Source organism: Ceratotherium simum, unplaced genomic scaffold (assembly GCF_057802395.1).
Source record: "Ceratotherium simum simum isolate JZ-2026a unplaced genomic scaffold, ASM5780239v1 HiC_scaffold_59, whole genome shotgun sequence".
NCBI lineage: Eukaryota > Metazoa > Chordata > Mammalia > Perissodactyla > Rhinocerotidae > Ceratotherium > Ceratotherium simum.
The window spans coordinates 34371-62256 of NW_028261275.1; the positions used below are offsets into that span (position 1 = coordinate 34371).

Consider the following 27886-nt stretch of genomic DNA (forward strand, 5'->3'; position numbering starts at 1 on the left):
ACAACTGGCTCTCCGGAAAAAAATATGCCTGGATATAGATAGAGCTACTTCTAAGTTTATTATAAATTTTACTGATATAAAGGATGTGTAGCATGCAATTTACAGATAACAATTGTAGTACACTATACAATACTCTTTATTGTCAGTTCCCTCTAGCCAGTTGATTTTCACCAAATGCTTTCATTGATTTTTTTCTCCTGAAACTTTGTATGTATAGCCAACCGATGGTTGCAAATTGACGAGCGAGTGTAGTTCCAACATGAATGTTGATTGATATTGTGTTTACATTAAAGAGTAAGACAAAAATGAAATAAGACATAAATGACAGGAATGACTTTGCTGAGTCAGGCAATAATTCTTAAATACTGAAAGAACATTTTCCCAGTTTTTTGTGCCATTTGCAATGCTGTGGCTACAGAGATGACACACGTTTAAGTTTAATCTGCCTTGTTAACATTTTTTCCATCACTTTCTCAAGCCTGGATAAACAACAGAACAGTAAGTCAATTCTTGGTTGGTAGTGCTTGCCTAATTCCATGGTGTAAATATTCCCACCATGGCCAGTTTTTAGCTACAGACATGATGTCACTGAGCGCAGAGTTGGGAAGAGGTGTAAAATCATTCTCTTGCTCTGAGTCATTTCTGCCACATGGATACAATAATATAAATAAATGAGGTAATGTAGATAGCCTCAAGAGCGTTGATCTTAGTGAAATGTAGTACCATGCTTAGGAAGTAGTGAATGTTGAATATCTGTTACCTTTGCTTTTAATTTAATTTAATTGTAAGCCTATATAATCTAATTTTGAATGATGGTTGTTTTTAACAACTGGCTTGCAAGTTTCCAGGAAATTTAACAGTTGTTTCTCACAAGCTGGGTCCAGATGGCTCCAGAATAGCACTGGGTGAGTGGCTTTTAGGTGTTGCATGGACAATCATCAATTACAGTTTATGGGGTGAGCGGTCCAATGTTGATGCACTTAAGTAGCCATCTGATGGTTTTCCACTCAAAACATAAGGGTCCCCCCATCCTCACCCCCAGTCTGTATCTAGGGTTATGTGGATGCTGCTGATAAGGGCTGCCATTTGCCTTGGGGAGGTCTGTAGCCTCCTGTAGAGACCCATGAAGTCCTTTGAGAATCTCAAGCTGGAACCCCTCATTTTTCTCATCCAGGCAGCCAGATGGGCCGCTGGGACCTCTGTATGCTTCTTCAAACCCTGAGTACCTCAGTGCCAGCGATGGTGAGTACCATCCTCCTCCCCGTGGGCAGTCAGAATCCTCTGTTTGGTTTCCTTTGCCATCACTGTCCAGTGAAAGTCAAGGGTTGACACCCCGGGAGGCTGAGACCAGCCTTCTTGTTCATTTGAGTTTGCAGACCTGCCCCTTGCTGCAGAAACCCTGTTACTGGGAGCAGTTGGATACCTGCTGTCTGGCATCTGTTTGGAAGGGCTGATCTAGCTGGTCTGGGACCTGTGGGCTGGGCTGGGAGGCAGAGAAACTGGTGCCCCAGCTGTGGGGGTGTGGAGCTGGGGGCCTGTGCCAGAGAGAGTGCTGAGGGTCAGAGCCAGAAAGCCGTGTCCAGGGTGGGACACAGCAGGTGGGACTCAGAAGCCAAAAGGAGAGACCGGGGATAGCGGGTGGGGAAGACAAGAACAGGGACAAGTCGGGGTGGGCAGGAGACTGGGTGCATCCCAGCGACACATCTGCTGTTGGTGGTAGCTGAACATGGATGGGATGCTGATGCTGGCAGCAGGAGTGTAGGACAGACGCCCATATTTCCCTTGATTGTACCAACGGGCAGTGAGAGACCCCTGTAGATAAGGCTTGGCTGTTCCTTCAGAGGGGGAGGCTTCTGTTGCATACAAGTTTCTAAAGTGCTTCATGCAGCAAAAATGAAAAAGTGACTTTCAAGGCATGAACACCATTGCCCAGCGGGATGCTGCCTTGGGATACAGGGATGGTGTTTTTAAGGGTGCTCGGGATTTGTTTTAATCAGGTGTGATAAGATATGCAGACAGGGAAGTGACTGTCATGAAGGTAGAAGTTCGTTATATTCACAGATCCCCAGAAGCAGGAGACCAGGCACAGCACGCAGGGCCACACGGGGAAGCACCAAGGTGTGTCAGGAGGCAGAGAGAAGGGGAGAAATGAACAAGAGCCTTTATTGTGGTTTCTATGGGAAGGAACAGGTGGGGCAGGGTAAGCAGGCTTGGGATTGGCTAGTCTGAATAATTGCATCGGGCTCTGGGATGTAGGAGCTTTCCCTGGTCGTCTGGTCCCTGGCCCTGGGGTGATCAGGTCAGGGGATAGTGGCCCAGGAGGTGGTTGGGGTGTGGGCTCTGGATTGGTTGGTTTGAAAGGAACACTCACAGGCAAGACCTTTGCTGTCTCTAGGAACTGGCCACCCTGGGAGGGACAGTCCTTCCAGGGGCTTTGACGTTAAAGCATCAAAATAGAGAAACTCAGAAAGGTGGTTATTCCAGGTGGGAATGTCTGGAGGGAACAGGAATGGAGGGAATGAATATTGATCAAGGAGCCTCCTCTCTCCGTTTGGGAATGGCGTTGTTGCTGCACATTAGAGATGGGGAAGCCCACTCAGGGCTTCTGTTGGGTCCTGTGTTAAGGGACGAGGCCAAGGATGGCTGCTCATGGCTGCCTCTCCACCCTACCATCCTGCTTCCTTTTGGTAATGTATCCATGGCTGAGGGCACAAGCGTGCCCAGTGAAAGCTGGAAATTGTAGCTCATAGGTCACTGAGCATCTGTGAGTTCATGTGGGTGCAGAGCTCTTGTCTGATCCAGTGTACTTGCATCAGCCATTGCTGACTGCATGGTCTGCTAGAGCTGCTGTCACAAAGTACCACAGACTGGGTGGCTTAGAAAACAGAATTTTATTTTCTCACAGTCCATGGAGGCTGGAGTCTGAGATCAAGGGGGTCAGCAGGGTTGGTTTCTCTTGAGGCCTCTTTCCTTGGCTTGTAGATGGCTGCCTTCTCCCTGTGTCCTCATATGGTTTCCCGTCTGCGTGGGTCTGTGTCCTAAACTCTTCTTATAAGGACACCAGTGAGATTGGATTAGGACCTTCCCTAATGACCTCATTTTAACTTGATTTCCTCTGTTAAGACCCTTTCTCCAAATACAGGCACCTTCTGAGGTTCAGGGGTTAGGACTTCAACGTATGAATTGGTGGGGGTGGAGGGGAACCAATTCAGCCCCAAACAGTTGCAGAGGAAGGCAGGAACCATTTTGGCGTTTCTTACGAGGGCTTCATGCATCTGTCTGCGAATCATTTACTATGTAACAAACCACCCCAAACCTAGTGGCTTAAAACAACTAACCATTTACTAGCTCATAATTTGGTGGGTCCACTACCTGGGCTGTGCTCGGCTGGGCAGTTCTTCTGGTCTCACTCACACCTGCCGATCAGCTAATGCTAGGTGGTCTTGGATGGGCTCACTCACATGTCTGGTGGTTGGCAGGCTGGGCGGTCCCCCCAACCGCTTGGCACTTTGCAGAAGCAACAGCCTCAGATGGAAAGTAGCATGATTTGGTAGTGGGGCTCTGAAATCAGACGGAAAGGATGAGGATGCAGGCTCAGCTGACCACTTACCAGCCAGGACCCTGGACCAATTGTGGCTCCTTCCTGAACCTCTGTTGTCCCCTCCATGAGAGCAGAGACCCACGCCTGTCCTGTTCTCGGCTATGTGCCCAGTGCCCAGCACAGGTGCTGGATCACAGAAGTCACTTAATGAACATTTGTTGGGGGGCTGGGTGGGAGGTGGCCGGGGACCCCCCGAGGGATCCGTGGAAGATGCTGTGTAGATAAGTGAGGAGTAGTGTTTCCCTGCTCGGTGTATGTGCCGGACGAGTGGGAGGTGCCTCGGGAGAAGATCACCCTCCTGCGGGAGCTGGGGCAGGGCTCCTTCAGCATGGTGTATGAGGGCAACGCCAGGGACATCGTCAAGGGCGAGGCGGAGACCCGCGTGGCGGTGAAGACGGTCAACGAGTCCGCCAGTCTGCGAGAGAGGATCGAGTTTCTCAACGAGGCCTCGGTCATGAAGGGCTTCACCTGCCATCATGTGGTGAGTCCTGCATTGGCCCCAGGAGCAGACAAAGGCTTCCTTGCATGTCCATTCCCCCGTCCCGCCTCCTCCATCCTTCATCCTCCTATTGCACAGAGCGTGAGGACAGCGGGTGTGGACTCCCTGCCCATCCCTACCCTGCTAAACATCCTAAAGGTGTGGGGGAGGGTCCCTCCCTTCTTCCTTCTCCAATCCCATCCTCTCCCACCTCGCCTGGAGCCAGACGTGCTGTCCCATTGCTTTCCAGAATCTTCTGTGTCTTCCTTTTTCCTGCCTCCTTTGTCCACCCCGTCCCTGCTCCCGCTCAAGTCAGCACAGACTCTTCCTGCCCTTCTGCTCCCACAGTGCTCCCTTAGGTTCTCTGAGCCTCGTGTCCCTTCATCCTTGCCCCACACATATTAACGGAGCACTTGCTCTGTGCTAAGTCCCCTCCTCATCTCTGTGACGCAGCAGTTTCCTGTCCTCGTGGAGCAGGTGGAGACAGACTCCGAACCCAACGGGCTAATTATGTAGTTCATTAGGAGAGGCTGCTATAGCAAGATGGAAAAGGGGAGCAGAGTGGAGGGATTGGGAATTCAGGAGTGGGGAAGGTGTATTTGAGCAAAGACTTATGATGTAAGAACTGAGCCTTGCGTACATGTGAGGGAACAGAATTAGGCAGAGGGAACAGTTAAGGCAAAGGCCTGGAGGTGGGAATGTGCCTTGTGTGCTCGGAGACATCGAGGAGATATCTAAGGATTTGCCTTGGTGTGTTGCTGTATGTGGGCCAGTCTGTCTGCTGTCCCCCCGCCACACTGTGAATCTTGAATTCTCCTTCCTTTCTGGCAAGGTGTTGACGCTGGCTTTTGAGTTGGACGACAGACCAGGGCTTATCACCCTCCACCCAGAACCAGGGTGCTGTGTGTGATGTAGACACCAGCCAGGGAGACCTCGGTGAGTCAACATCTTCCCGCAGAGGCTCACCCAAGAACCCCATGCTTGCTCTGCAGGTCCGCCTCCTGGGGGTGGTATCTAAAGGCCAGCCAACGTTGGTGGTGATGGAATTGATGGCTCATGGAGACCTGAAGAGCTACCTCCGTTCCCTGCGGCCGGAGGCTGAGGTGAGCTGCCTCGAGGTACCCGGCAGGGCATCCGCTCCCGGCTGTGGGCACTGGTGTTGCTGAACACGACCCCATGTTTCGACTTTAGAATAACCCCGGTCGCCCTCCCCCTACCCTGCAAGAGATGATCCAGATGGCTGCGGAGATTGCCGACGGGATGGCATACCTGAATGCCAAGAAGTTTGTGCACCGGGACCTGGCAGCTCGAAACTGCATGGTCGCCCACGATTTTACCGTCAAAATTGGAGGTTCGTCTGGCTTTCTGCTTTGAAATGGATGGCCTGGGCCAAGTTTAATGTCTTTGATGTCGTTAAATCCTTTCCAGTAGTGTAAAGGGGCGGGATTTTGGATGGAGGCCGGATCCTCACATTGTAATAATTGCATTTGCTCATTAACTCACTCATTCACTTCTTTAAGGAATATTTGTGAACCCTCTGTGTGCAAGCCTCTGTAGTAGGTGCTACAGGTGCACTGACGAATAAGTCGCCACCATTTTTCTGCCCTTATGCGGCTTGCAGCCTTTATCTGCACCGTCCAGCACAGTTACCACTAGCCACTGGTCACATGTGGCCATTTACATTTAAATTAATTTAAATTAACTGAAATAAAATAAAATACTCAGTCCGTCAGTCGTACTGGCCACATTTGAGGTGTTCAGTAGCCATCTTGAGCCATATGGGACAGTGCGGATATAAGCCGTGTTCATTATCACAGAAAGTTCTACTGGACAGAGCTGTTTCAGATGAACAGTAGAAGAGTTAACCCTTATAGAAACAAGATAATGAAGACTGGGAAAAGAGCGTTGAAGAAAGCAAAGAGTTCTATGATAGAGAGGAGAGGCCTCCCTCTGCAAGGAGGCAACATTTCAGCCAAGATGTGCAGGATTAGGAGTTGACCTGAGTGACAGCATCCTAGGAGGAGTTACAGCACATGCAAAGGTCCTGAGGCTGGAAGGATGGCTGATGTATTGTGAATATAATGAGTGTAAAGGGGAGCAGAGCAGCATGAGATGTGAGATTAGGGAGAGAGAGACAGGAACCAGACTCGGAAAGGCCTTGCAAGTCCTGGTAAGTCATCCAGACGTTATCTACACAGCCAGGGCGCAGCAGGAAGTGACGTGATTCTATTTATGATCCAGAAAGACCTTATCCTACATTAGCAATGGGAAACAGGAAGTGACATGATCCTATTTATGTAGCTTCTCTTGGGCAGTGGGCTGTCAGGGTCAGCATGGAGGGAGGGTCCTGTGGGTGAGAGACGGCGGTGGGCCTTCATGGGGCTAGGGTGATGGACAGGAATAGATGGATTAGAGAGGGATGTGGAGAGAGAGTGGGCAGGACTTGCAACTGTCTTGGATGTAGAGTTTGAGGAAAGGGGTTGTTCAAAGGAGGACCTAACCCTGGGAGGCTGGGTGGCTGGGTGGTTGATGGGGCCGTTTCCAATGGGCAACAGTAGGTTGGCTGCAGAGTCAGAAGTTTGGTTTGGGATGCCTGTGAGGTCATGGGTGGGAAGGAAACCTTTCCAAGAATGGGATTCCCAAGCTGCAGGTTGGAACGTCGCTTCTTTGCCACTTGATGGTTCCTTTTCCTTCCCTTTAAATGGTGGCCCATCCTCTCCCTCCACATCCCCACGAGTACCCTCAGAATCCATTCTTACTGGATTTGCTGGCCACCCAGGTGAACATACACCTGGGGCAGGCGAGCCCATCTGAGGGCTCTGTGAGGGATGGACACTGGGCCACAGGCTCAAGGCTAAGAGCACGTGAACTGTTTGTTGTCAGACTTTGGAATGACCAGAGACATCTACGAAACGGATTACTACCGGAAAGGAGGCAAGGGTCTGCTCCCCGTGCGGTGGATGGCACCGGAATCCCTGAAGGACGGGGTCTTTACCACTTCTTCCGACATGTGGTGAGTCGTGCGTGGGCTGGCAGACGGGACGCTGGGCTTGAATTCCAGGTTGCTCTATGAGTATGACCAGCAAGAGGGGGCAGTTAAAACCTGCCTTCCTCGTGGCTTCTCCGTCAAGACAATGAAGAGGATGTCACGTGTGAGGACCCTCACACAGCTGCCATTACATTCCTATCGAGACTAATCTTACAGGCATTTCTGAACCGCACCATGAATTGTTTAATGCACTGGCCAATCAGGTTCTAGTAAACCAAGAAGGGGTGTGTGTGTGTGTTTTAACGGCTTCTTTGTTATTACTCTCAACTGTCATTGGCAGGTCCTTCGGTGTGGTCCTTTGGGAAATCACCAGCTTGGCGGAACAGCCTTACCAAGGCCTGTCTAATGAGCAGGTGTTGAAATTTGTCATGGATGGAGGGTATCTGGATCAACCTGACAATTGTCCTGAGAGAGTGTAAGTATAGAAAGGGTGTGCAGTGTGTCAGGTGTTCGTTAAAAAGGGATTGCCCTCTAGAAGGATGTGCAGCTATGACATACAACTATCTACTGGGGCTTTGGGGGAAAAATAAATAAATTAAAACAAAATTAAAAAAAAAAGGGATTGCCCTTTGTATGAATACTGGTGTTTGCATATCATGCCTATATGTGGGCACGTGTTTGCATATTATATCTTTACATGCATGCTTGTATCTTTGCATGCACACTTGGGTTTGCATATCATGTCTACATACGTACTTGTGTTTGCATATCCTATCTTTACATGCATGCTTTATTACCTATCATATCTTTGGAAGGTTGTACAATAAACCCGACAGAAGTGGTTACCATGGGAGAAGGGAACTGGGGAGCTGGGGTGGGAGACTTATGTGGAACTGTCTATTCTTTATACACTTAACATTTTGTCAGGAAACTAATACAATGTTACATGTCAATCATATCTCAATAAAAGTGGAAAAAAATAAATCAGTAAGCATAACTACTAAAAAATGTTTTTCAGAGATATGTATTACATATCCCCTCCCAATATTTGTTTTAAATTTTTGTGATAGCAGCAAATAGACAACACACACATGCATGCTATTAAACTTCGTGCAAAATTGTCCAGCCTCATAATAGTCCAATAAATATAAAGCAAAATAAAGGAAAGTACTATCTTCCTAAATTAGCAATAAAAGAAAGGAAGGAGGGAGGGAGGGAAAAGAGAGAGAGAGAGAAAGAAAGGAAGGAAGAAAGGAGGGACAGAGTGAGGGGGGAAGGAGGAATGAAAGAGAAAGAAAGGTAGGAAGGAAGGAAGGAAAAACGAAACAGAGAGTTTTAATACCCAGTGCTTGCAATGGTACAGCTAGATAACGACTTATCGCCCTGTTGTAATAGCTACTCAGAGCAAAGTTATTTAATGTCTCAAAAAAATTGAAACGATCCAAACATCCAATAATGTGAGAATTGCCAAGTAAATTGATAAATTGATATGATGTAGCAATTGAAATTTCAAATGATGCTTATAAAAATATTTTATAATTCAGTGGATAAGCTTATGTTAAAATATTAAGTGTAGGGGTCGGCCCCGTGGCTTAGCGGTTAAGTGCGTGCGCTCTGCTACTGGCGGCCCGGGTTCGGATCCTGGGCGCGCACCGACGAACCGCTAGTCTGGCCATGCTGAAGTGGCATCCCATATACAGCAACTAGAAGGTTGTGCAACTATGACATACAACTATCTACTGGGGCTTTGGGGGAAGAAAAGGAGGAAGGATTGGAAATAGATGTTAGCTCAGAGCCAGTCTTCCTCAGCAAAAAGAGGAGGATTGGCATGGATGTTAGCTCAGGGCTGATCTTCCTCACAAAAAAAAAAAAATTAAGTGTACAAAGTGTGGGGGCTGGCCAGGTGGCACAACAGTTAAGTGTGCGCCCTCTGCTTTGGCGGCCCAGGGTTCGCAGGTTCAGATCCTGGGCGCACACAGATGCACCACTCGTCAAGCCATGCTGTGGCAGTGTCCCATATAAAGTGGAGGACAATGGGCATGGATGTTAGCCCAGGGCCAGTCTTCCTCAGCAAAAAGAGGAGGAATGACATCGGATGTTAGCTCAGGGCTGGTTGTCCTCACCATAAAAAAGAAAAAAAAATGTGTATATATTACATTTGCAAATGTATCCAGGTAGAAAGGACAAGAGGTTATATCTGAGAGTTGTGTGCAAGCTGTATTTTCTCTATATTTTTTGGGTGTTTTCTAACTTTCTACAGTGGACATTTATTACATATAAAGTCCTTTATCATGGTTTCTTAAGAAAAACGTTTACCCTCCTGAAAAGTCCATAGGGAGAGACCATTTTGATGTTTGATCCTCAAAAGAATAAGACATCAATTTAGAAAACCTAGTTCGAAGAGATTTCACAGGAAAAAAGGTATGAAGCAGAGTTATTTGGAAACTCTGAGTCAACTATTTCTAAACATTGCTCCATGCAGGTCCCTTCCTAGCCATGCCAATTAGCAGCCAGCTCTAGTTCCAGGACCAAGGAAATTAAGTAGGCCCTAGGACAGGGGTCCACAAACTTTTTCCGTAAAGGGCCATATCGTACCAACAGGGACGTGTTCTGAGAAATGCTTCGTTAGGCGATTTCATCATTGTGCGAACATCATAGAGTGTACTGACACAAACCTAGATGGTACAGCCTTCTACACACCTAGGCTATGTGGTACTAATCTTATGGGACCACCATCGTATGTGTGGTCTGTCGTTGACCGAAACGTCGTTATGGGGCACATGACTGTAAGTATTTTCAGCTTTGTGGGCCATGTGGCTCTGTGTCACAGTTCCTTAACTCTGCTGTGTAGCTCAAAGGCAGCCATGGACAATACATAAATGAATGGGTATGACTGTATGCCAATAAAACTTTATTTACAAAAACACTCAGGGGGCCAGATTTGGTCCATGGGCTGAAATTTGCCAACCCCTGCCCTAGAAGAAATTACAATGGGGAAAGGAAGAGGTAAAATGGAAATCCTAAGCCCTCAGCGAGTGTCTTGTGTGCTCTTGGCTGAGTAAAGTCGTAACCCCCTCCTGCCGCCCTCGAGAGAGTGAGGGCTGGTTCTGCAGGATGGCCACTCAGAGCTGGCCCTCTAGGTTCAGTCCACACAGCTGCAGCTGTCAGGTGCAGGGATATATAAAATGATGACCCATGGTCTTCAACATGTGGTAACATCAAGAGAGACCCTTCTTGATCTGGCTTTGCAACGAGGCCACCTCTTTGGTGCTCTTTTCAAAACCAGCTTTCAGCACCCATAGAATTGCTATTTCTGCTTGACTGCTGCCTGCACACATGGCTACCGTCTGATGTGAGCCCCTGTCACCTCTGGGTGTGGGCCACAAGGGTGGGGTGGGGTGGGGGCCGCTTGGCTGGACCCCTGGGACTCATCCCCGACCTGTCCCTCTGTCCCACAGCACCGACCTGATGCGTATGTGCTGGCAGTTCAATCCCAAGATGCGGCCGACCTTCCTGGAGATCATTGACCTGCTCAAGGATGACCTGCACCCCAGCTTTCCAGAAGTTTCCTTCTTCCACAGCGAGGAGAACAAGGCGCCCGAGAGCGAGGAGTTGGAGATGGAGTTTGAGGACATGGAGAGCGTCCCCCTGGATCGGTCCTCACACCCCCAGAGGGAGGAGGCCGGGGGCCGGGATGGAGGGTCCTCGCTGGGTCTAAAGCGGAACTACGAGGAACACATCCCCTACACTCACATGAATGGGGGCAAGAAAAACGGGCGGATTCTGACTCTGCCGCGGTCGAATCCTTCCTAACGGCGCCTGTTTTGGAGAAGGGTTCCAAGTCTTCACTTTCCTCTGGTTTGAAGGCCTCCAGAAACCTCAGGATTCGCATGCGAATCTGCCATAGTGTCAAATGGAGCTCAGAGATCATGACTATCCATTTCTGCTCATCTTGTGACTTAAAACACTTGGGTTTGATTGCCAATTGACTAGTCGTCAGAGAATTTAACTGTGAACGTAGAGAGGAGGGGGTTTCCGTGGCTGCCGTCTTTTCGGGCTGTTTCAAGCCAGGATGTTGTTATTTTTTTTTCTAGTAGCTTGAAAGAAAACAGAATTTTTACAAACATTTTTTTTTTTTTTGCTGGTGTCTGAGCTACAGTATAAAATGTAAAACTTGTTTGTGGAACAAAACTTTGAAAGAAAGAAAGAAGAAAAACCGGTTCCAGTGGAGTTCCAAGCTTCACGGAGTGGGCTTCAAGGTTTTTCTCATCTGGGCTGAAGGATTTTTTAATTTTCCTTCACAAAATCAGTTCCTCAAATTGACCAATAGCTGCTGATTTTGTTCTTTTGATAAGTATCTGCAGTCCCCGCCTGTGGTTCACGTGTGTGGCGTGCATGTGTGTCCAGGTTAGACATGGCTGGTGTGCGTGTGTGTGCAGAGCATTCGTGCTGAGTTGACGCTTCGGGGATCGGCTCATGAAGGTTTCGCTCTTCTCGAGTGTGTGAGTTCTTGATCCCCACCTCTCCTTCCTTCTTATTTACTGGGAGACTGTGCCCTCGACAGATTCTTCTCGTGTCCCAAATCTTAGCCTCAGGAGTCTTCTCTCCCTTAACTTTGGTGAAAAATGTTTTTCGGGAGCCAAGGGAGTAGTTTGGAGTGATAATGGATCTTTTCAAGACCAAACAAAGCCAGGACATAAAAAAGAAAAAAGAAAAAAAAAAAAGAACTGAAATGATGAAGAGTTTTGAGAATATATTTGTAACATATTTAATTTTTAAAAAATCTCCAGCATCAGCCTCCTAAGTTATTAACTGTTTCCCGGGGTGGGGGGAGGGCTCGTCTGCTTGTGCATGGTAGGGAGCAAGGCACCGGTGGCCAATTTGTTTGGTCTTAAAGGCATCCATTTTTCTGGGAATAAAGCCACGTTAGCTGCTAACCCTTTTGGATGTTGTGAAGCCACGCTGAGGGTGTGGGCGACTGGGTTTGATGGACGGTTTGGTTTCTGCTGGGGAAAGCTGGCAGCCACCTGGAGCTGAGCCCTGCCTTCAGACACACTTGTGGCTCTCTGATCATCTGGTTCCCTGTGTGTACCTCGCGTGCTTCCTCAACTGGGTGTGCACGTCCTGCAGTTATTGTGCAAACACAACAAAATCAGATCCTAAAGTGCGACAGCACGGAAGGACTTTGAGAACACTAAGCAATATGAAGTGAGAGGCACCTGTCGGGTCCCTCCGCCCTCGGAGTCCAACTGTCCTCAGAACTGATATCCCAGAAAGCTGCTCTGCGCCCAGTGACCTCAGCTGGGCCAGCTGTGGGGCCTGAGCAGAACTGTCAGGTGCTTATGCTGTTGCAATCCCCAAGAGACTCGAGTCTGGAGGAGAAACCGCCCAAGACCTTCACGCTACCGAGAACTTCCGTATGGGCGTGCATCCGTAGTTTCTTCCTTTTGGGGAAAGAACCACAGCTGCTCAAATAAAGGACACGGTGAACTCATTACTTTGGTTTGTCAAAATCATCACCCACGGGTTATCTCTGAGTGCATTTTCTCGAAAGTTTTTGATTGCTTCCTTCTCTTCTCTTACGAGTTGTGGGCTTCAGAATGGGATAGAGATGTAATGGTGACCTCCGAGCCTTCTCAATTCTTGATTAAGAACACAGGTAGACACAAATCCCAATGGCCTATTGCTATCTTATTTATATGATTTGAGAAATTACAGCGTGTAAAATATTTCTGGGGAACCTCAGTGATTGGGTACAAGGAGTGAGAGTACAGAAGTTATTTTCGCCAAATTTATTTTGTACATAGAAGAGGGTCTGTACGTAAATTAAAAAACACGTAGAGCTAGATATTTTGTTCTTTTCATAGGAAATTTGTAGCGGCTGTATACCACACTAGCAGCAATTTTCACATTTTTCTAATTCAGAAAGGCTTTCTTATATTAGGGGAAAAATTATTTATTTTAATATATAAAAATCACTGTAAAAATCACTTTCGTACAAAATGGAGCGCATGTAAATTTTTATCAAAGAAAAATAAACAGGTGATGTGGGGTAATGATTTTTTTTTTTCCAGCACAGTCTACCTCAGTGTATCGTTAGGATGTGATTCAATAACGGACATCTTCGAGACTTCAGAATTCTGCCTGGATCCGATCTGAATCAGGGAAAATCTGTATGAGCTGATTCCGAATGCCAGGGACCAGTAAGAATTTTGAGGGAGGGAGTGGGGATAAAATGTGGCCTTCGTGTGTGAGCATAGATCCTTTTTCTGGCTGATTATATTCTTCTCTGAATTTAATCTTCTTTTTGTTTTTTTCTTTTATTGATCCTCCATCCATTGGCACCATGCTTCCCAAACATGACCCTAGTTCCAGGCCATCATGATGTATCTGATGTGGGGGGCATTCAGACCTGAATTTCTCTTCTTTGGTGAGAAGTGGATGCTCCATCTCTCACTGGGGCAAAGACAGGCTTTGGTGCAGAGCCAGCATCCCCACTGTTCACTGCATCCCCCCGAAGTGAGCACCGTGGTGCCCTGGGCTCTCCATGGCTTATTCCCACTCCTTTCAGCCTGAGATCCTTTTTGGAGGTGGAATAAATCACACTCATGGGAACCTCACACACAAACACCCCATGCAGTGTCTTCTTTTATTCTTCAAGTGGGAAGGGGGCACGTTGAGAAATCCCAATCCAAAATCGACCAGCGTGCTGAATGCACTTTTTAGCAACAAAACCTTAGACCCCAGTGTTGTGGTTTGGTTGACCTTAAGCTAATACTGTTTGACCTCGTGGGGCTTTGAGAACCCATGTGTAAGTCTGGGCAGGGTGAGCAGGGCTGTTGTCATATTCAGCAAACTTTGTCATCCTTTTAGGCACTGCTCCTGCAGACTCTCCTTTCTCCGCTTGCTCTGGAGAGGTACTGTAGAGTGCTGGACTGCCTTGTGTAAATGGGATTTCACTGACTTCATTCAGCTGTCTCTGCTGCTGCAGTGAAAAGGGAAAGCAGCCATTGGGTCACAAGACTCCTTTTGCATCAGATAACGTTTACTGTGTAACAACAGGACTTTGGTCTGAGAAAGTCATGGTTGTCCTGGGGGTTGTAGTGATGGGTTACATAAAAAGCAACAAAGCCAGCTTAGGTTGATGCTTTTTGTTGTTTGTTTTTAAAGATGTCTCACTATTATTAAAACCCTTTTCATTAATGTGGTGAAATCCATGTAGTAGTTTCTTCTTCTGGGAGGAGAATACCAAACGTGTTACTTTTTCCCTGGACCAGTGATGTCAAACACACGTGTGGAAATGTTCATATTCTGAGAGCTGTCCTGGGTGCTCTTCTGTCATTTTAAGCTAGTAGAAAGAGAGAAATGCTGCTGGTTCTCTGGATAGACATTAAGCACAACTGAGAGAAAATGTAGGAATTGATGCAAGGGTCTGCACATATAGTCCATGGCCATTGGAGACTGTCACCCACTGATGGACAGATCTTCCACTATCTCCCACCAGAGCAGATGGTCCGCCATAAATGCGCTTCTTGGGTGGGGAGGTATTTATCTGTAGCTTTCATAACATTGGTCAATGGGCAGGAATGCCATCAGAGCACGGCCCATGCTAGCCATCTGAGTGACTGAATGTGCTGTAGTCCCACCGAAAATCATTTTTCTACTTTGTGGTGGGTGGAATTTTGGGGTTCAATATCTTTTGGATGCCTCTTGGTGAGTCCTTGATACCTTAGGCTATTCAGAAATTATGGTTTTGTTGGGGGTGGGGAACAGGGAAGTGCTGATCTTATATAAATGGTATGTGTAGAATGATGCCCCATTCAGAAAACCTTCTGGAATGTTCTTCAGGATATTGATTTACACCAGAGGTGAGGTTGGGAATGGAAAGGGCAAATCGGCGTTTGTTCTCTCAAAATGCACGAAAGAATGTGATGGACTATTCAGGGGCTGCAGTTGAAGGTGAATGTTTTCTTAGGGTTCTCCCAGGAACAGAGGGAAACAATGACTTTTTGATCTCCAGTCAAGGTCCAGAACCAGCCTCCAGCCGAATTTTTATTTGGGTACGGGCCGTAAAAGTCCTTGTTAAAAACCAGATCAGGAATCTGAGGCTCTTGGTCCCATTTGAGAAGGAAGGAATAACCCTCCAAATGAGTGTGCGTCCATGTACACGTTCAGGAATGGCTTGCTCAGACTTTCTACTTTGTGTGCCTGGGTGGGCTCGGCCCCGCGTGTCAGCAGCAGACTCCTCCCATCCTCCGTCAGCCGTGCAGGATCAAAAGTGCCTCGGCTTATGCGGAAAACAACTCGGAAACACAAAACCCACCAAAAGCTCGATTATAATTTTTTCAATGTTTTCCTACAAGAGCCAAGTAGCGCCATGTACAGAATATGCCTTTTTTTTTGAATATCGTAATTGCTCTGCATGTAAAATATGGGATAATTACCTGTTTATATTAAAATTCTGAATAAATTATCTGAGAATACTCTTGTCTCTGTGTGGTGTCCAAGCAAGAATCTATGAACTGTGTAGGGTTGTGGCTATAGGGTGGGCTGTGTTAACGGAAACCTCTTGGGAAGTTGTGGGTACCTGTTTTGAGAGGGGACAAACCCCTAGGTTTCTTCAAAACAATGAAGCAGGATGTTAAATATTGTTACCAGCATGGCCAACAATCCGCTGGTACATACCTGTACAGTTGAACCAGCTGTTTAAATATTGAACTCTTTCTATACCAGTTGGCAACTAACTGCTACCTCAAGGACCCAGACCTCTCCATGATCTAGACACTAAAGGGTTCACTCTAAGAATACCAGAGGACCTCCAGCGCCTTGCTCTATTCCAAGATGCTGGAGACTTCCATGCTAAATATTTTTAACATCATCCTGGGAGCGTGGACCTGTCCCCAGGGTGCGTGGCCAGCAGGAGACCAGAGACTGAAAGAAGGTTTTAAACAGCTGTCCTTGAGCTGAATACTGAATGTAGTGGGTAAGGGGACAGACTCCCCACCTTCAGCAACCTGTGTGACTTTGAGCAAGACACACACTTCATGTGTTAGCTCTTGCTGTGTAACAAACAGCCCCCAAACTTAGTGGCTTCAGCAGCGAACATTTATTTCTCATAGTTCTGTGTGTTGGCTGGATGGTTCTCCTGGTCACAGCCTCACTGCTGTGTCCGGGGCCTCTGCTGGGGTAGCTGGGAAGGCTCATCTTCCAGGAGGCTGGCTGGGGCCTGTTCATCAGGGGGTGGTTGCAACATACCCAGTAAGATGAGGGATCAAGCTCCAGTATGCGAGCGCTTTCCAGATCTGCTTGTGTGGTGTTTGCTACTGTTCCATTGCCCAAAGTAAGTCACATGGATGAGCCCAGAGTCAGCATGGCATGTGGGGGACCCCCTGAGAGTCTGGATACAGGGAGATGCGCAGCAACTGGGAGCCAATTCTGCAACAGTCACCCACACTTCTCACTTTACCCTTCTCTTATTGAAGGTGATAGACCCTACCTCATATGGCCGTAGTGAGGGTCAATTGAGGTTAACATTTATCCTTCATGCTTCCTCCAGGATGTCCCTCCCATACCCACACACCCCTCTAGTTCCCCATTCTCCAAGAAATCGACCTCACTGCTAATTGGAAGTGGTGGTAGCCTGAATCGTGCCTCTGTTGGTTTGTGAAATTCAATAGGAGCCCTTTGGAAAATGGAAAATGCTTTTCTCCCCAGGAAAGAGTCTTAAGGGATTCTTCAAGCTCAGAGTGAGCAGGTGGGTGGGTGGTCTGTTTGCCCAGAGGGGCCACTCAGGCTCCTCAAACTCCTGGCCAGGTGACATCAGTGCAGCTTAGCGGGGTTCCGGGAGCCCCAGCCTGGAGTTCTGGCCCAGGCTCTGCCCCAAGTGTGTGCTGCATGACAAATGAGACCCTTGTCACCAGTGTAGTGCACAGGCGAGAGGAAGCACGTGAAAGCTTTGGTGTCTCCAAAGTACTGCACAGAAAAGGGAAGTCACACTCTTAACAGAGCTGACAGGGTTGGCGGGTGGTCTTGACTACATGTGATGAGGTCCAAGTTCTCCAGCTGCTGATCTCCAGCCTTCTTGGATGCTGCTGACCCATCTCCTGGGGCACGGTTTCATCCCCATGAAGCTGACTGTGCTGGCTGCGATTGTGCCCTCAAGGTCACTCACCCAGATTCTTACACCCCAAGCACCTCTAGAAGCCCTTGTCATACTCAGAGCCTCACAGGACACCACTGCAGGGTGCTGCTGTGGAGGCTCTGGTGGATCCACTGCGGTCAACGCTGTGGTGCCCCACCCAGTTCACCTCTTCAGAACTCAGGGGCTCACTCTTCCAGCTGCCAGGGGGGTCGTCTTCTGGGGGCTCACGACTGCAGCCCTCTCCTGGAACTTCCTAGGCTTAAGGGAGCTTCTTTGTCCAAGGTTATGCCCCCTCCCTAGGAGCAGCCACATCTGAAGACTGGCCAGTGTCTGGCACTAAGCCCTGGCCCCTGTGCCTAAATGCATGTTATGGGTTCAATCATGTCTTCCCCTGCTTCCCCCACCAAAGATATATTCAAGTCCTAACCTCCAGTACATCAGAATGTGACTTTATTTCGAAACAGCGTCATTGTCGATGTAATGAGTTCAGTTAAGGTGAGGTCATAATGGAGCAGGATGGGCCCCTAATCCAGTATGACTGGTGTCCTTATAAAAAGGGGGAATTTGGACCCAGACTCGCACACAGGGAGAAGGCCATGTGAAGAGGAAGGCAGAGATCAGGGTTATGGTTCTGTAAGCCAAGGAACACCAAAGATGGCCAACGACCACCAAAAGCTAGGAGAGAAGCAAGGAACAGATTCTCCCTCACAGCCTCAGAAGGCACCCACCCTGCCAACACCTTGATCTCAGACTTCCAGCCTCCAGAACTGTGAGATGTTGGGACCCCAGGGAGCCTGTCACTGACAGATTTAGAAATTGAATCAGAGAGGGACAGTGAGCTCCCAAAGGTCACACAGCAAGTTGCTTCATCTCAAGATGTTTGCTAGACCTATGGGTACATCTGGCATTCCAGCTTTAGGGAGAGACGAGGAACAGCCCCTGTGAGGTTTCTGAGCACAGCCCCTGCATGGCTGCCCTGAGAAATCTGGAGTGCTGAACAGTAAGTCAAAGAGGAAGGGGAAGGCAGGGTTCCCATGGTTAAGGGTATCACAGAGATCTGAGCTAGTTCACAACAAGGCTTCAAAGTTAGAGATCTGTGAATTGGTCTGTTGTTCACCAGGCAATCTTAAACAACTCCTTAAACCACCCTAAACATCAGTTTCCCTATTTTTTAAAGGAGATAATCACAAAACCTCTACTGTAGGGTTGTTGTGAGATTAGATTAAGACTGGAAAGACATTAAGCACAGAGCCTGGCACCCAGTATAAGCTCAATACACGTAAATGGCTCTATTATTATTTTTACTATTGATAAATACACATTTTCAAGCCTCAGGGAACGAGTGCCATGGTGCATGGGGTCATTCATGAACCTCACATTGTGGAATGCTTGAGATAACACTGTGTCCCACAGATGTGGGACCTGAGCCTCGGGGATGGAAGGAACATCACCAGATCCCCCTTTCTGACCTGTCACATTGGGGATAATAGGTGTGGTGGACACACTTTAGGGTGACCCCCCCCGTCAATAATTCCCACTTCCTGATGCCTACATCTTTGTATAACCCCCTCCCCTTAAGTATGGGGAGGATATGTGACTTACTTGTAACTAATCAACTGTAGAAAAGATGATCGATGCCACTGCCATGATTATGGAACACTATGTAAGAGGCCGTCTTAGCAGGCTGGAGTGAGAGATTTTACTGGTGGCCTTGGAGAGCAAACAATCCTACTGTGAACTGCCTATGAAAATGGCTACACGCAGGGAATCGTGGCAGGCCCCAGGACCTGAGGGCGGCCTCCAGCCAACAGCCAGTAAAAAGCTGCTATCATCAAGTCCTGTGATCACGAGGAAATGAATTCTGCCAACAGCCTGAATGAGCTTGGAAGCACATTCTTCCCCAGTTGAGCTTCCATATGAGAACACAGCCCGGCAGATGCCTTGATTGCAGTCTTGAGAGACCCCGAGACCTAGCTAAGTGGTGCCCAGACTCGTGGTCACAGAAATTGTGAGATAATAAATGTGTGCGTTGTTTTAAGTTGTTAAATTGGTTACACAGGAATAGAAAACTAATAAAGTAGCATAGTGACCTGATTCCCGGTATTTTGCAGATTAAGTTATTTTACATATGGCACATAGAGTGTCATTGCTAAGTGGTAGCTAATATTCATCATAGGCATCAACATCATCATGATGCTCCTGGTAGAAGGCATCCTCATATGCCAGTCTTTTTTTTTTTTTTTGATATGGATTCCAGTTTTCTTTTATTTTCTAAATTGAAGTATAGGGCCAGCCTGGTGGCACAGGGGTTAAGTGGGTGTGCTCCGCTGTGGCGGCCCGGGGTTCGCCGGTTCGGATCCCGGGCGCACACCAATGCACCGCTTGTGAAGCCATGCTGTGGCGGCATCCCATATAAAGTGGAGGAAGATGGGCACGGATGTTAGCCCAGGACCAATCTTCCTCAGCAAAAAGAGGAGGATTGGCATTGGATGTTAACTCAGGGCTGATCTTCCTCACAAATAAATAAATAAATAAATAAATTGAAGTATAATTGACATATAACATTATATTAGCTTCAGGTGTACAACATAATGATTCGATATTTGTATATATTGCAAAATTATCACTACAATAAGTCTAGTTAACATCTGTCACCATACACAGTTAAATATACAATATGGTATCATTCACTATAGTCACCATGCTGTACATTACATCCCCATGACTTATTTATTTTATAACTGGCAGTTTGTACCTTTTGACTCCATTCACCCATTTCACCCACCCTTCCCCTGACCTCTGGCAACCACTAATCTGTTCTCTGTACCTTTAAGCTTGGTTTTTGTTTTGTGTGTTTTTTAGATTCCACATATAAGTGAGATCATACGGGGCACTTATCTTTCTCTGTCTGACTTATTTCATTCAGCATAATGCCCTCAGGGTCCCTCCATGTTGTTCCAAATGGCAAGATTTCATTCTTTTTATGGCTGAGATAAATATATATATCTCACGTTATCTTTATCCATTCACCCATCGATGGATACTTAGATTGTTCCCATATCTTGGCTATTGTGAATAATGTTGCAATAAACATGGGGGTGCATGTGCCAGTCTTGCTCTTTCTTCTGTCCCCCGTCCCCCTGAGAGTGACCCAAAGGTGCAGGATGACACGTGCAAACCCCAGATCCTCTGCCTTGGGCCGTCCTAGCCCATACTCCTTAAAGATTCAGAAACAAAGCCCTGGCTAGACTTGGAAGGCCCCAATACCAACCTTTCCAGTGCCACCTTGTGGATCTGGTCTCATTTGGCAAGTTGTGTTTGTCTAGGAATTGGTTCTTGCTGTGTAACTTCTCCAAATTTGGGAGCTAAGAGTCAAACTAATCTCTCATCCTCTTTTTAATCTCTGCAGTTATCTCCCACTTTCCATTTCTTTTTTTTTCCTTCTTTTTTTTTTTTTGTGTGTGTGTGAGGAAGATCGGCCCTGAGCTAACATCTGCCAATCTTCCTCTTTTTTTTTGCCGAGGAAGACTGGCCCTGAGCTAACATCCATGCCCATCTTCCTCTACTTTATATGGGACACCACCACAGCATGGCTTGACAAGCGATGCGTCTGTGCACGCCCAGGATCCGAACCCATAGACCCCAGGCTGCCGCAGCAGAGCGCGTGCACTTAACCGCTTGTGTCACCGGGCCGGCCCGCCACTTTCCATTTCTAATTTATTTTGGTCATTTTTTCTTCCCTCATCAGTCATGTTAGAAGTGGGATCAATTTCCTTAGTTTTTTTTTCAGAGTCAAATTTCATCTTTGATAATCCTCTCAATTGTAGCCTTTAAACTTTTTTGCTTTATGCTCTTTATTATTGCCTTCATTCTACTTGTTTATTGTATTGTTCTGTTTGTAATTTCTTAAGATGGATATTGACCTCATTTGTTTCAGGGTTTTTTTTTCTTCAGTTGTAGGCATCTAAGTTTCTACATTTCTTACTGTGAAAAAATAATTAGGTAAACTATATAGTGTGTTAGAAATGATCTGTGCTAGGAGAAAAACAGAGGAAAAGTGGATAAGGTGTGTATTAGTCTGCTTGGGCCACCATAACAAAATACCACAGAGTGTGTTGTTTAGACAACAGAAACTTATTTTCTCACAGTTCTGGAGGCTGGAGGTCCCAGACTCAGATGCTGGTGAGGGCTCTCTTCCTGGCATGCAGATGGCCGCCTTCCTCTGTGGCACCTGGTGAGAGAGAGACAGCGAGTGAGAGAGCTCTCCAGTGTCTTCCTTTTAAGGATACTAATCATATCAGATCAAGGCTCCACCATTACGACCTCGTGTAACCTTAATTACTTCCCTAGAGGCCCCACCTCCAAATACAGCCACACTAGGGGGTTAGGGCTTCAACATATGAATTTGGGGGGACAGAAACATTCAGTCCATTACAGGGAGGATTGAGGGGGTACACTTTTAAATAAGATAATCACTTGGGGCCGGCCTGGTGGTGTAAGTGGTTAAGTGCATGTGCTCCGCTGGGCGGCCTGGGGTTCGCCGGTTCAGGTCCTGGGCACGCACAGACGCACCACTTGGCAAGCCACGCTGTGGTGGCGTCCTATATAAAGTGGAGGAAGATGGGCATGGATGTTAGCCCAGGGCCAGTCCTCCTCGGCAAAAAGAGGAGGATTGGCAGATGTTAGCTCAGGGCTGACCTTCCTCACAAAAAAAAAAAGATAATCACAGAAACAGTAACCATTATGATTTTCCATTGCTCAGTATGACGATCAGTGGTCACAGATGTAGTGGCTGTCATGTCTGTGATGTTTAAGAGATTTCCCTTGTTCAGAGAGAATACTTTTGTAGTTGGATTCTAGGAGATCAATTTCTTGTACTTAATGGGAGGATGAAAGAAATCAAATGCTAATTGGCTGAAATGTCTAATTGGTTATCATTGGTTTCAGAAGATGGACATACATTAGCCACCAGGGGAATCATTTTAAAAAGGGCTTGAAGGGGCCGGCCCCGTGGCTTGGCGGTTAAGTGTGCGCACTCCATTACCAGCATCCCGGGTTCAGATCTGGGCGCCCACAGACGCACCGCTTCTCCGGCCATGCTGAGGCAGCGTCCCACATACAGCAACTAGAAGGATGTGCAACTATGACATACAACTATCTACTGGGGCTTTGGGGAGAAAAAAGGAAAAAAAAGGAGGAGGATTGGCAATAGATGTTAGCTTAGGGCTGGTCTTCCTCAGCAAAAAGAGGAGGATTGGCATGGATGTTAGCTCAGGGCTGATCTTCCTCACACACAAAAAAAGGGGGGGGCTTGAAAAGCCCATGGAGGGATGAAAAGGAGATGATTCTGTGGGCCAGCGCCAACAGAGAGTTCACTGCAATCACTAACTGTCTTTGCTTTGTTGTCTGGGTTGTGAGCAATGAAAGAGGCCTGAAATGTAGGGGCTTCCCATACACTGTAACCAGTTTTCAAGGCTCCTTCCTTGACGCCATACTACGATCCGTTTCTTTTTAGGCACCCATGTCCGTTAGGACCGCCTGTTATCAGAAAAAATGCAAATTCACATTCTGCATACTGACGACTATACAGAGCAGTCTCATTTTTTGCTTTTGTTTTGTACCTATTTTGTGAAAGTCACAAGGGGAATTCTAGTACATTATCTTGGTGCACAGGGTGATAAGGGGGATGGGAATTTATTTGGCATTTTGCAGCTCTGGGTATGTGTCCTCTGGTTAGCTGACACGTATGTTAAAAGAGAAAGAAACTCCTTCCTGGGTCAGCAAACCAATTTGTACCCTAAGAAGGATCAGTGTCTACAGGTTACAAATAGAAAGTACCGCCTCACTGGTTGCTACCCTTGGTTTTAAGGGAAAAGGAACCATTTTGGTTTGTGGATTTAGGGGGGTGAAACACTACCGTCTTCAGTGCGTATTGTGGAATTAAAAATAAGGGCACTTGAGATGTTTTTACTGTTGTTAGCCTTTGGGAAAATGGATCAAAGCAGCAGAAAATCTTAATCCAAATAAACTAGAGGGACTAAAAAATCATGATGATGAGAATCCTTTCGGATTTTGTTTTGGTTCCCTCATGCTCTCTCTCTCTTTCCACAGCAGAATGGTTAAGAGTTCTGATCCTGGAGTGAGACTGTCAGATTTTGAATCCCTTACAAGCTGTGTGACCTTGGGTAAATCACTGAACCCCTTTGCGCCTTCATGTCTCAATTTCCTCATCTGTAAACAGCGTCATAGCTCAGGTCCTCCAAAAAGCAGACACCAAAACAGAATCAGAGGTGCGGATAAAAGGGAGAGGGGGCAGAGGTTGTTCTCAGTGCGGGTCTGAGAAAGTCTCTGCCAGGCTGAGGGGTGCCCCAGAGCAAATATTGCCTGATGGAGGAGTCCTGCGTTGGGCAGAAATGGCCTGGCTCTGGTACTCCCGCCAGGCTCTGTCATCCGCTGGGAAGAGCCGAGGGATGATGCGGCTTTTGGCATGAATGCTGCAGCAGGTCTGAAGATGCGGCAGGTGGAGGCTGTCAGTTTGCTGATACACAACAGGTTCTCCTGAGGGGAGATCTGAGCAGTGCCCTCCCATGACGGCCGCAAACAGGAGTAACAATATCTTCTTCACAGAGACGCTGTGAAGGTTAAATGCATTAATATCTGAAAGCCCTTAGCACAGTGCCTGGCTCTTGAAGTGTGAGTTTATATGATTTTCTATCACATTGGGGAAGTCATACATATGCCTATTTTATTCACTGTTGATCGGAAAGGAAGTTTGGATTCGGATCAAATGCTGAGCTGATGTCTTCTATTTGTTTCTCCAGGACCACTATCCATGCTTCTTCACCCTGTTCTCTGCCCCGGGAAGGCTGACCCATGTGGATTTCAACAGGCACCCCTGCCCCCTGGCTTCCAGTGGGTTCTGACAATGCTGTTTCTCCTCATCATCGGGGTGGAGACCCGGCAGGGGGGAGGGTGGAGAGAGGGAGGAGAGGGAGGGCGAAGACGTTATTCCCCCTGGCTCACTTCTTGCCCCACATTCTGTGGCTTGCAACAACAATTGCTTCTTTTCTTGCTCACGCTGCATGGCCATCGCAGGTTGGCTGTAGCTCTGCTCCATGTCGTATTCAGTCCAGGATCCAGGCTTGTGGAGAAGTTGAGGAATCGAGGGATCTTGTGGAGAAGACACAGGGGGTACTTGAAGGGACGTGTTCCATTCTGGAATACTGACCTCTGGAATTCTTTCACGTTTCTTTGTTTTTAGGAGGAAGGAGTGTAGGGTGAACTTCTTTTATATGACCCCCAACTTTTTATAGATGTTTAAATCAGGTGCTGGTAGCTTGCCTCTTCCATGCAGAAACGGTTGCTGCAGGGACAGCTGGAACAAGAGACAGGTAAGGCTGAGAGGCTCTGAAGTGGTGTAGGAAGGGTCTGTTTATATTAATCATGTTTCTTTGTTTTCTGTATTTGATGATGCTTTGACATCTTGGGGCCTTGCTGACTTGGAAGAGACGGGCCCTCCCAGGGCTAGCTAATTCCTAGCCTGCCTATGCCTTTCACATCAATCCAGAGCCCATACCCCCAGCCACCTCCTGTATCTAACTCTCACACACCACGCCAATATTCTTCTGCCCCAAATTGTCCCAGGACAACTAGGGACCACCTCTATAGCCCAGAGCCCCTGAAATTACTCAAACTAGCCAATCTGAAGACTGCTTACCCTGCCTTGCCTTTCTGATGGAAACCACAATAAAGGCTCCTGCCCTGCTTTCCCCCTCACTCTTCTCTACCTCCTGACCGACCCTGGCGCTTCCCCGTGTGGCCCTGCACAGTGGGCGTGCCCTCTCCTCTTGGGAACTCTGAGTAATAAACTCTCCTTTCAAAAGTAGTTGTCTCCGTGTCTATCATCTTACCAGACCTGATTAAACAAAACCCGGGTACATTTTAAAACACTATTACAGGCCACCACCCAGATATAGCCATTGGTCTCCTTCCAGAAAAGCCATCTGTCAGTTCTATGAGGAACTGGTGTTTTCTTTCTGGTCCTCCTACCATTTAGAGCATCAGTGCCAATTCCCAGTTTATCCTTAGAGCACAGACCCTCAGGGCCACCCACCAAATTTGGGGTAATGGCTGTAAGTGTGTAGTATTCTCTCTCTGGATTCAGTCTCAGAGATTCCAGCCTGAGGTCTATGAGTCCAGGATTGTACCAGCGAGAGAAGAGAAACCGGAGAATTGCCCAGTCTTCTGCTTATATTTCACTGGCTAGAATAAGTGACACAGCCACATCCATTGCTGGGGGCCTGGGGAGTTTCATCTCCTATAGTTGTAGGAAGGATAGGACTAGTGACTGGTGACCAATGCCTAGCACTGAGACACTTAATGTGTGACACCTATCTCCTGGAAGCCAGCAGGTGGTTCCTGAGAATAATTCTACACTTCAGAGCTAGGCTGGATCTGAGCACCTTTGTGCCTACAACCTTCCTTCCTGATTAATAAAACCTGTCCTAGCAAATGTATTTTTTTCTGGCCCATTTTTTTCTTTGTATTTATTTATTTATTTATTTATTTATTTATTTATTTATTTGTTTGTTTATTTATTTATTTATTTAGTGAGTAAGATTAGCCCTGAGCTAACATCCGTTGTTAATCCTCCTCTTTTTGCCGAGGAAGATTAGCCCTGAGCTAACATCCATTGCTAATCCTCCTCTCTTTGCCAAGGAAGATTGGCCCTGGGCTAATATCTGTGCCCATCTTCCTCTACTTTATATCGGACGCAACCACAGCATGGCCTGACAGGCTGTGTGTCAGTGCGCGCCCAGGATCTGAACCTGTGAACCCCAGGCCGCCGAAGCTGAGTGCATGCACTTAACCACTGCACCGGCCAGCCTCACTTTGTATTTAATTTTTAAGATAGCTTTAAGAGATATAATTCACATATGATACAGTTCACTCATTTAAAGTGTACAGTTCAATGATTTTCAGTATATTGATAGAGATGAGCTGCCATCACCACAGTCAAGTGTAGAATATTTTCATCATCTCAAAAAGAAGCCCCGAATCCTTTAGCTATCACCAAATAAACTATCACATTTTTTTTTCTTTTAGGTGAGGAAGATTAGCCCTGAGCTACCATCTGTTGCCAATCCTCCTCCTTTTGCTGAGGAAGATTGGCCCTGGGCTAACATCCATCTTCCCATCTTCCTTTACTTTATATGTGAGACGCTGCCACAGCATGGCCTCATGAGCCGTGTGTAGGTCCTCACCCAGGCTCTGGACCTGCGAACCCCAGGCCGCAGAAGAGGAACAGGTGAACTTAACCACTACGCCACCAGGGCTGGCCCCTAAACTACCACATTTTTGCAGGCTGACTTTTAAGTACCAACTAAATTTACCTTACATCTTCAATTAATTTATTGCTTTACATTTCTTTTGGCTTTTACAACGACCCTTAGGCATTCAAATGCACAAATACATAAATATGAATAATACCTCAGATTAATTTTCTTCTAAAATTATGTGTGGTAGATTGCAAAAATGGCTACACGTCAGTCCTCTCCCTCCATCTGTGTGTTTTGGTAGTACCATCCCACTTTGCCACTAGGTGGGCTTGGCCTTGTAACTTGCTTTGGGCAAGGGGACATTAGGAAGTGTCCTCACTCTCAGCCCCTGGCGACCACTCCTTTACTGTCTGCACAGATTTGCTTATTCTGACCATTTCGCATACATGGAATCCTACAATATGTGGTCTTCTGTGATCAGCTTCTTTCACTCTGCCTGATGTTTTCAAGATTCATCCCCACTGTAGCAGGCATGAGTACTTGATTCCTTCTTAAGGCTGAACGAGTCTCCAATGTATGGAGATGCCACATCTTGTTTATCCAGTCATCAACCGATAGGCATTGGGGTTGTTCTGGTTCATCTTTTGCTGGTCCCGCTGTCACCTTCGGTGGCCAACAATCAATATCTCCTGTCACCCTTCCTATTCATGAATGCGAATATGTAGGGTCAGAGGCTGCACCCCCAGGGGTCAGTCCCCACCGCGGACATCGGCGCCAGACTCCACGCGGCCATCACGTCCGGAGGATCCAGCCGCGGGGACACGCGCGTCCTCGTCGTGGGCGGAGGACACGCCGCTGTCCCGGCGTCCACGGCCCTTCGTGCGGGGCGCTTGGGGCAGCTCGGAAGCCTGGAAGGTCGCCCTTGTTCTCCGCCATCCTCGCTTCCGCCTCAGCAGGACCCTCTCTCCACCACCAGGGTCCCCAGTCCTCCCCAGCAGGGGCTTGGCTCGGCTCTCTCCGCCGATTCTCGCCGCTTTTCGGCTCACTCGGCTCTCCCTGCAGGCCTCGGCTCTTTCCATCCAACCTCGCCTCCCTCCGCCCAGTCTCGGCTCCCAGTTCCCTGCCCTCCCATCTTCGGTTCTTTCCGCCCAGTCTCGGCTCCCTCCGCCTCTCCCCGCCGCTCCTCGGCTCAGTTTGTTTCGTTAGGCTCTCTCCGCCTGGGCTCGGCTTTCTCCGCTTTCGCAGCCACAGTTTGCCACTTTCTGCCTCTACCCGCCAAACTCCCGGGTCCCCTGGGCTCTCTCTGTCCCACCAGGTCCCTGGAAGACTAATCAGCAGTGACTCATGTGACCAATAACAATGCTGCAGAAATGACAGTGTGTCACATCTGAGGCTACGT

General features: G+C 47.6%; 1 protein-coding gene across 1 annotated transcript in view; it reads left to right on the top strand.

The window, feature by feature from the left end:
• LOC101405656 (insulin receptor-like) overlaps positions 1-15551 on the top strand; it is a 45635-nt gene extending 30084 nt beyond the window's left edge. Inside the window, 7 exon segments of the mRNA XM_087428498.1 lie at positions 1175-1242; positions 3838-4082; positions 5072-5182; positions 5271-5430; positions 6963-7092; positions 7409-7543; positions 10527-15551. Of these exon segments, the coding sequence (XP_087284624.1) occupies positions 1175-1242; positions 3838-4082; positions 5072-5182; positions 5271-5430; positions 6963-7092; positions 7409-7543; positions 10527-10881 (1204 nt within the window). The 3' untranslated portion in view covers positions 10882-15551.
• Positions 15552-27886: the final 12335 nt, after the last annotated feature.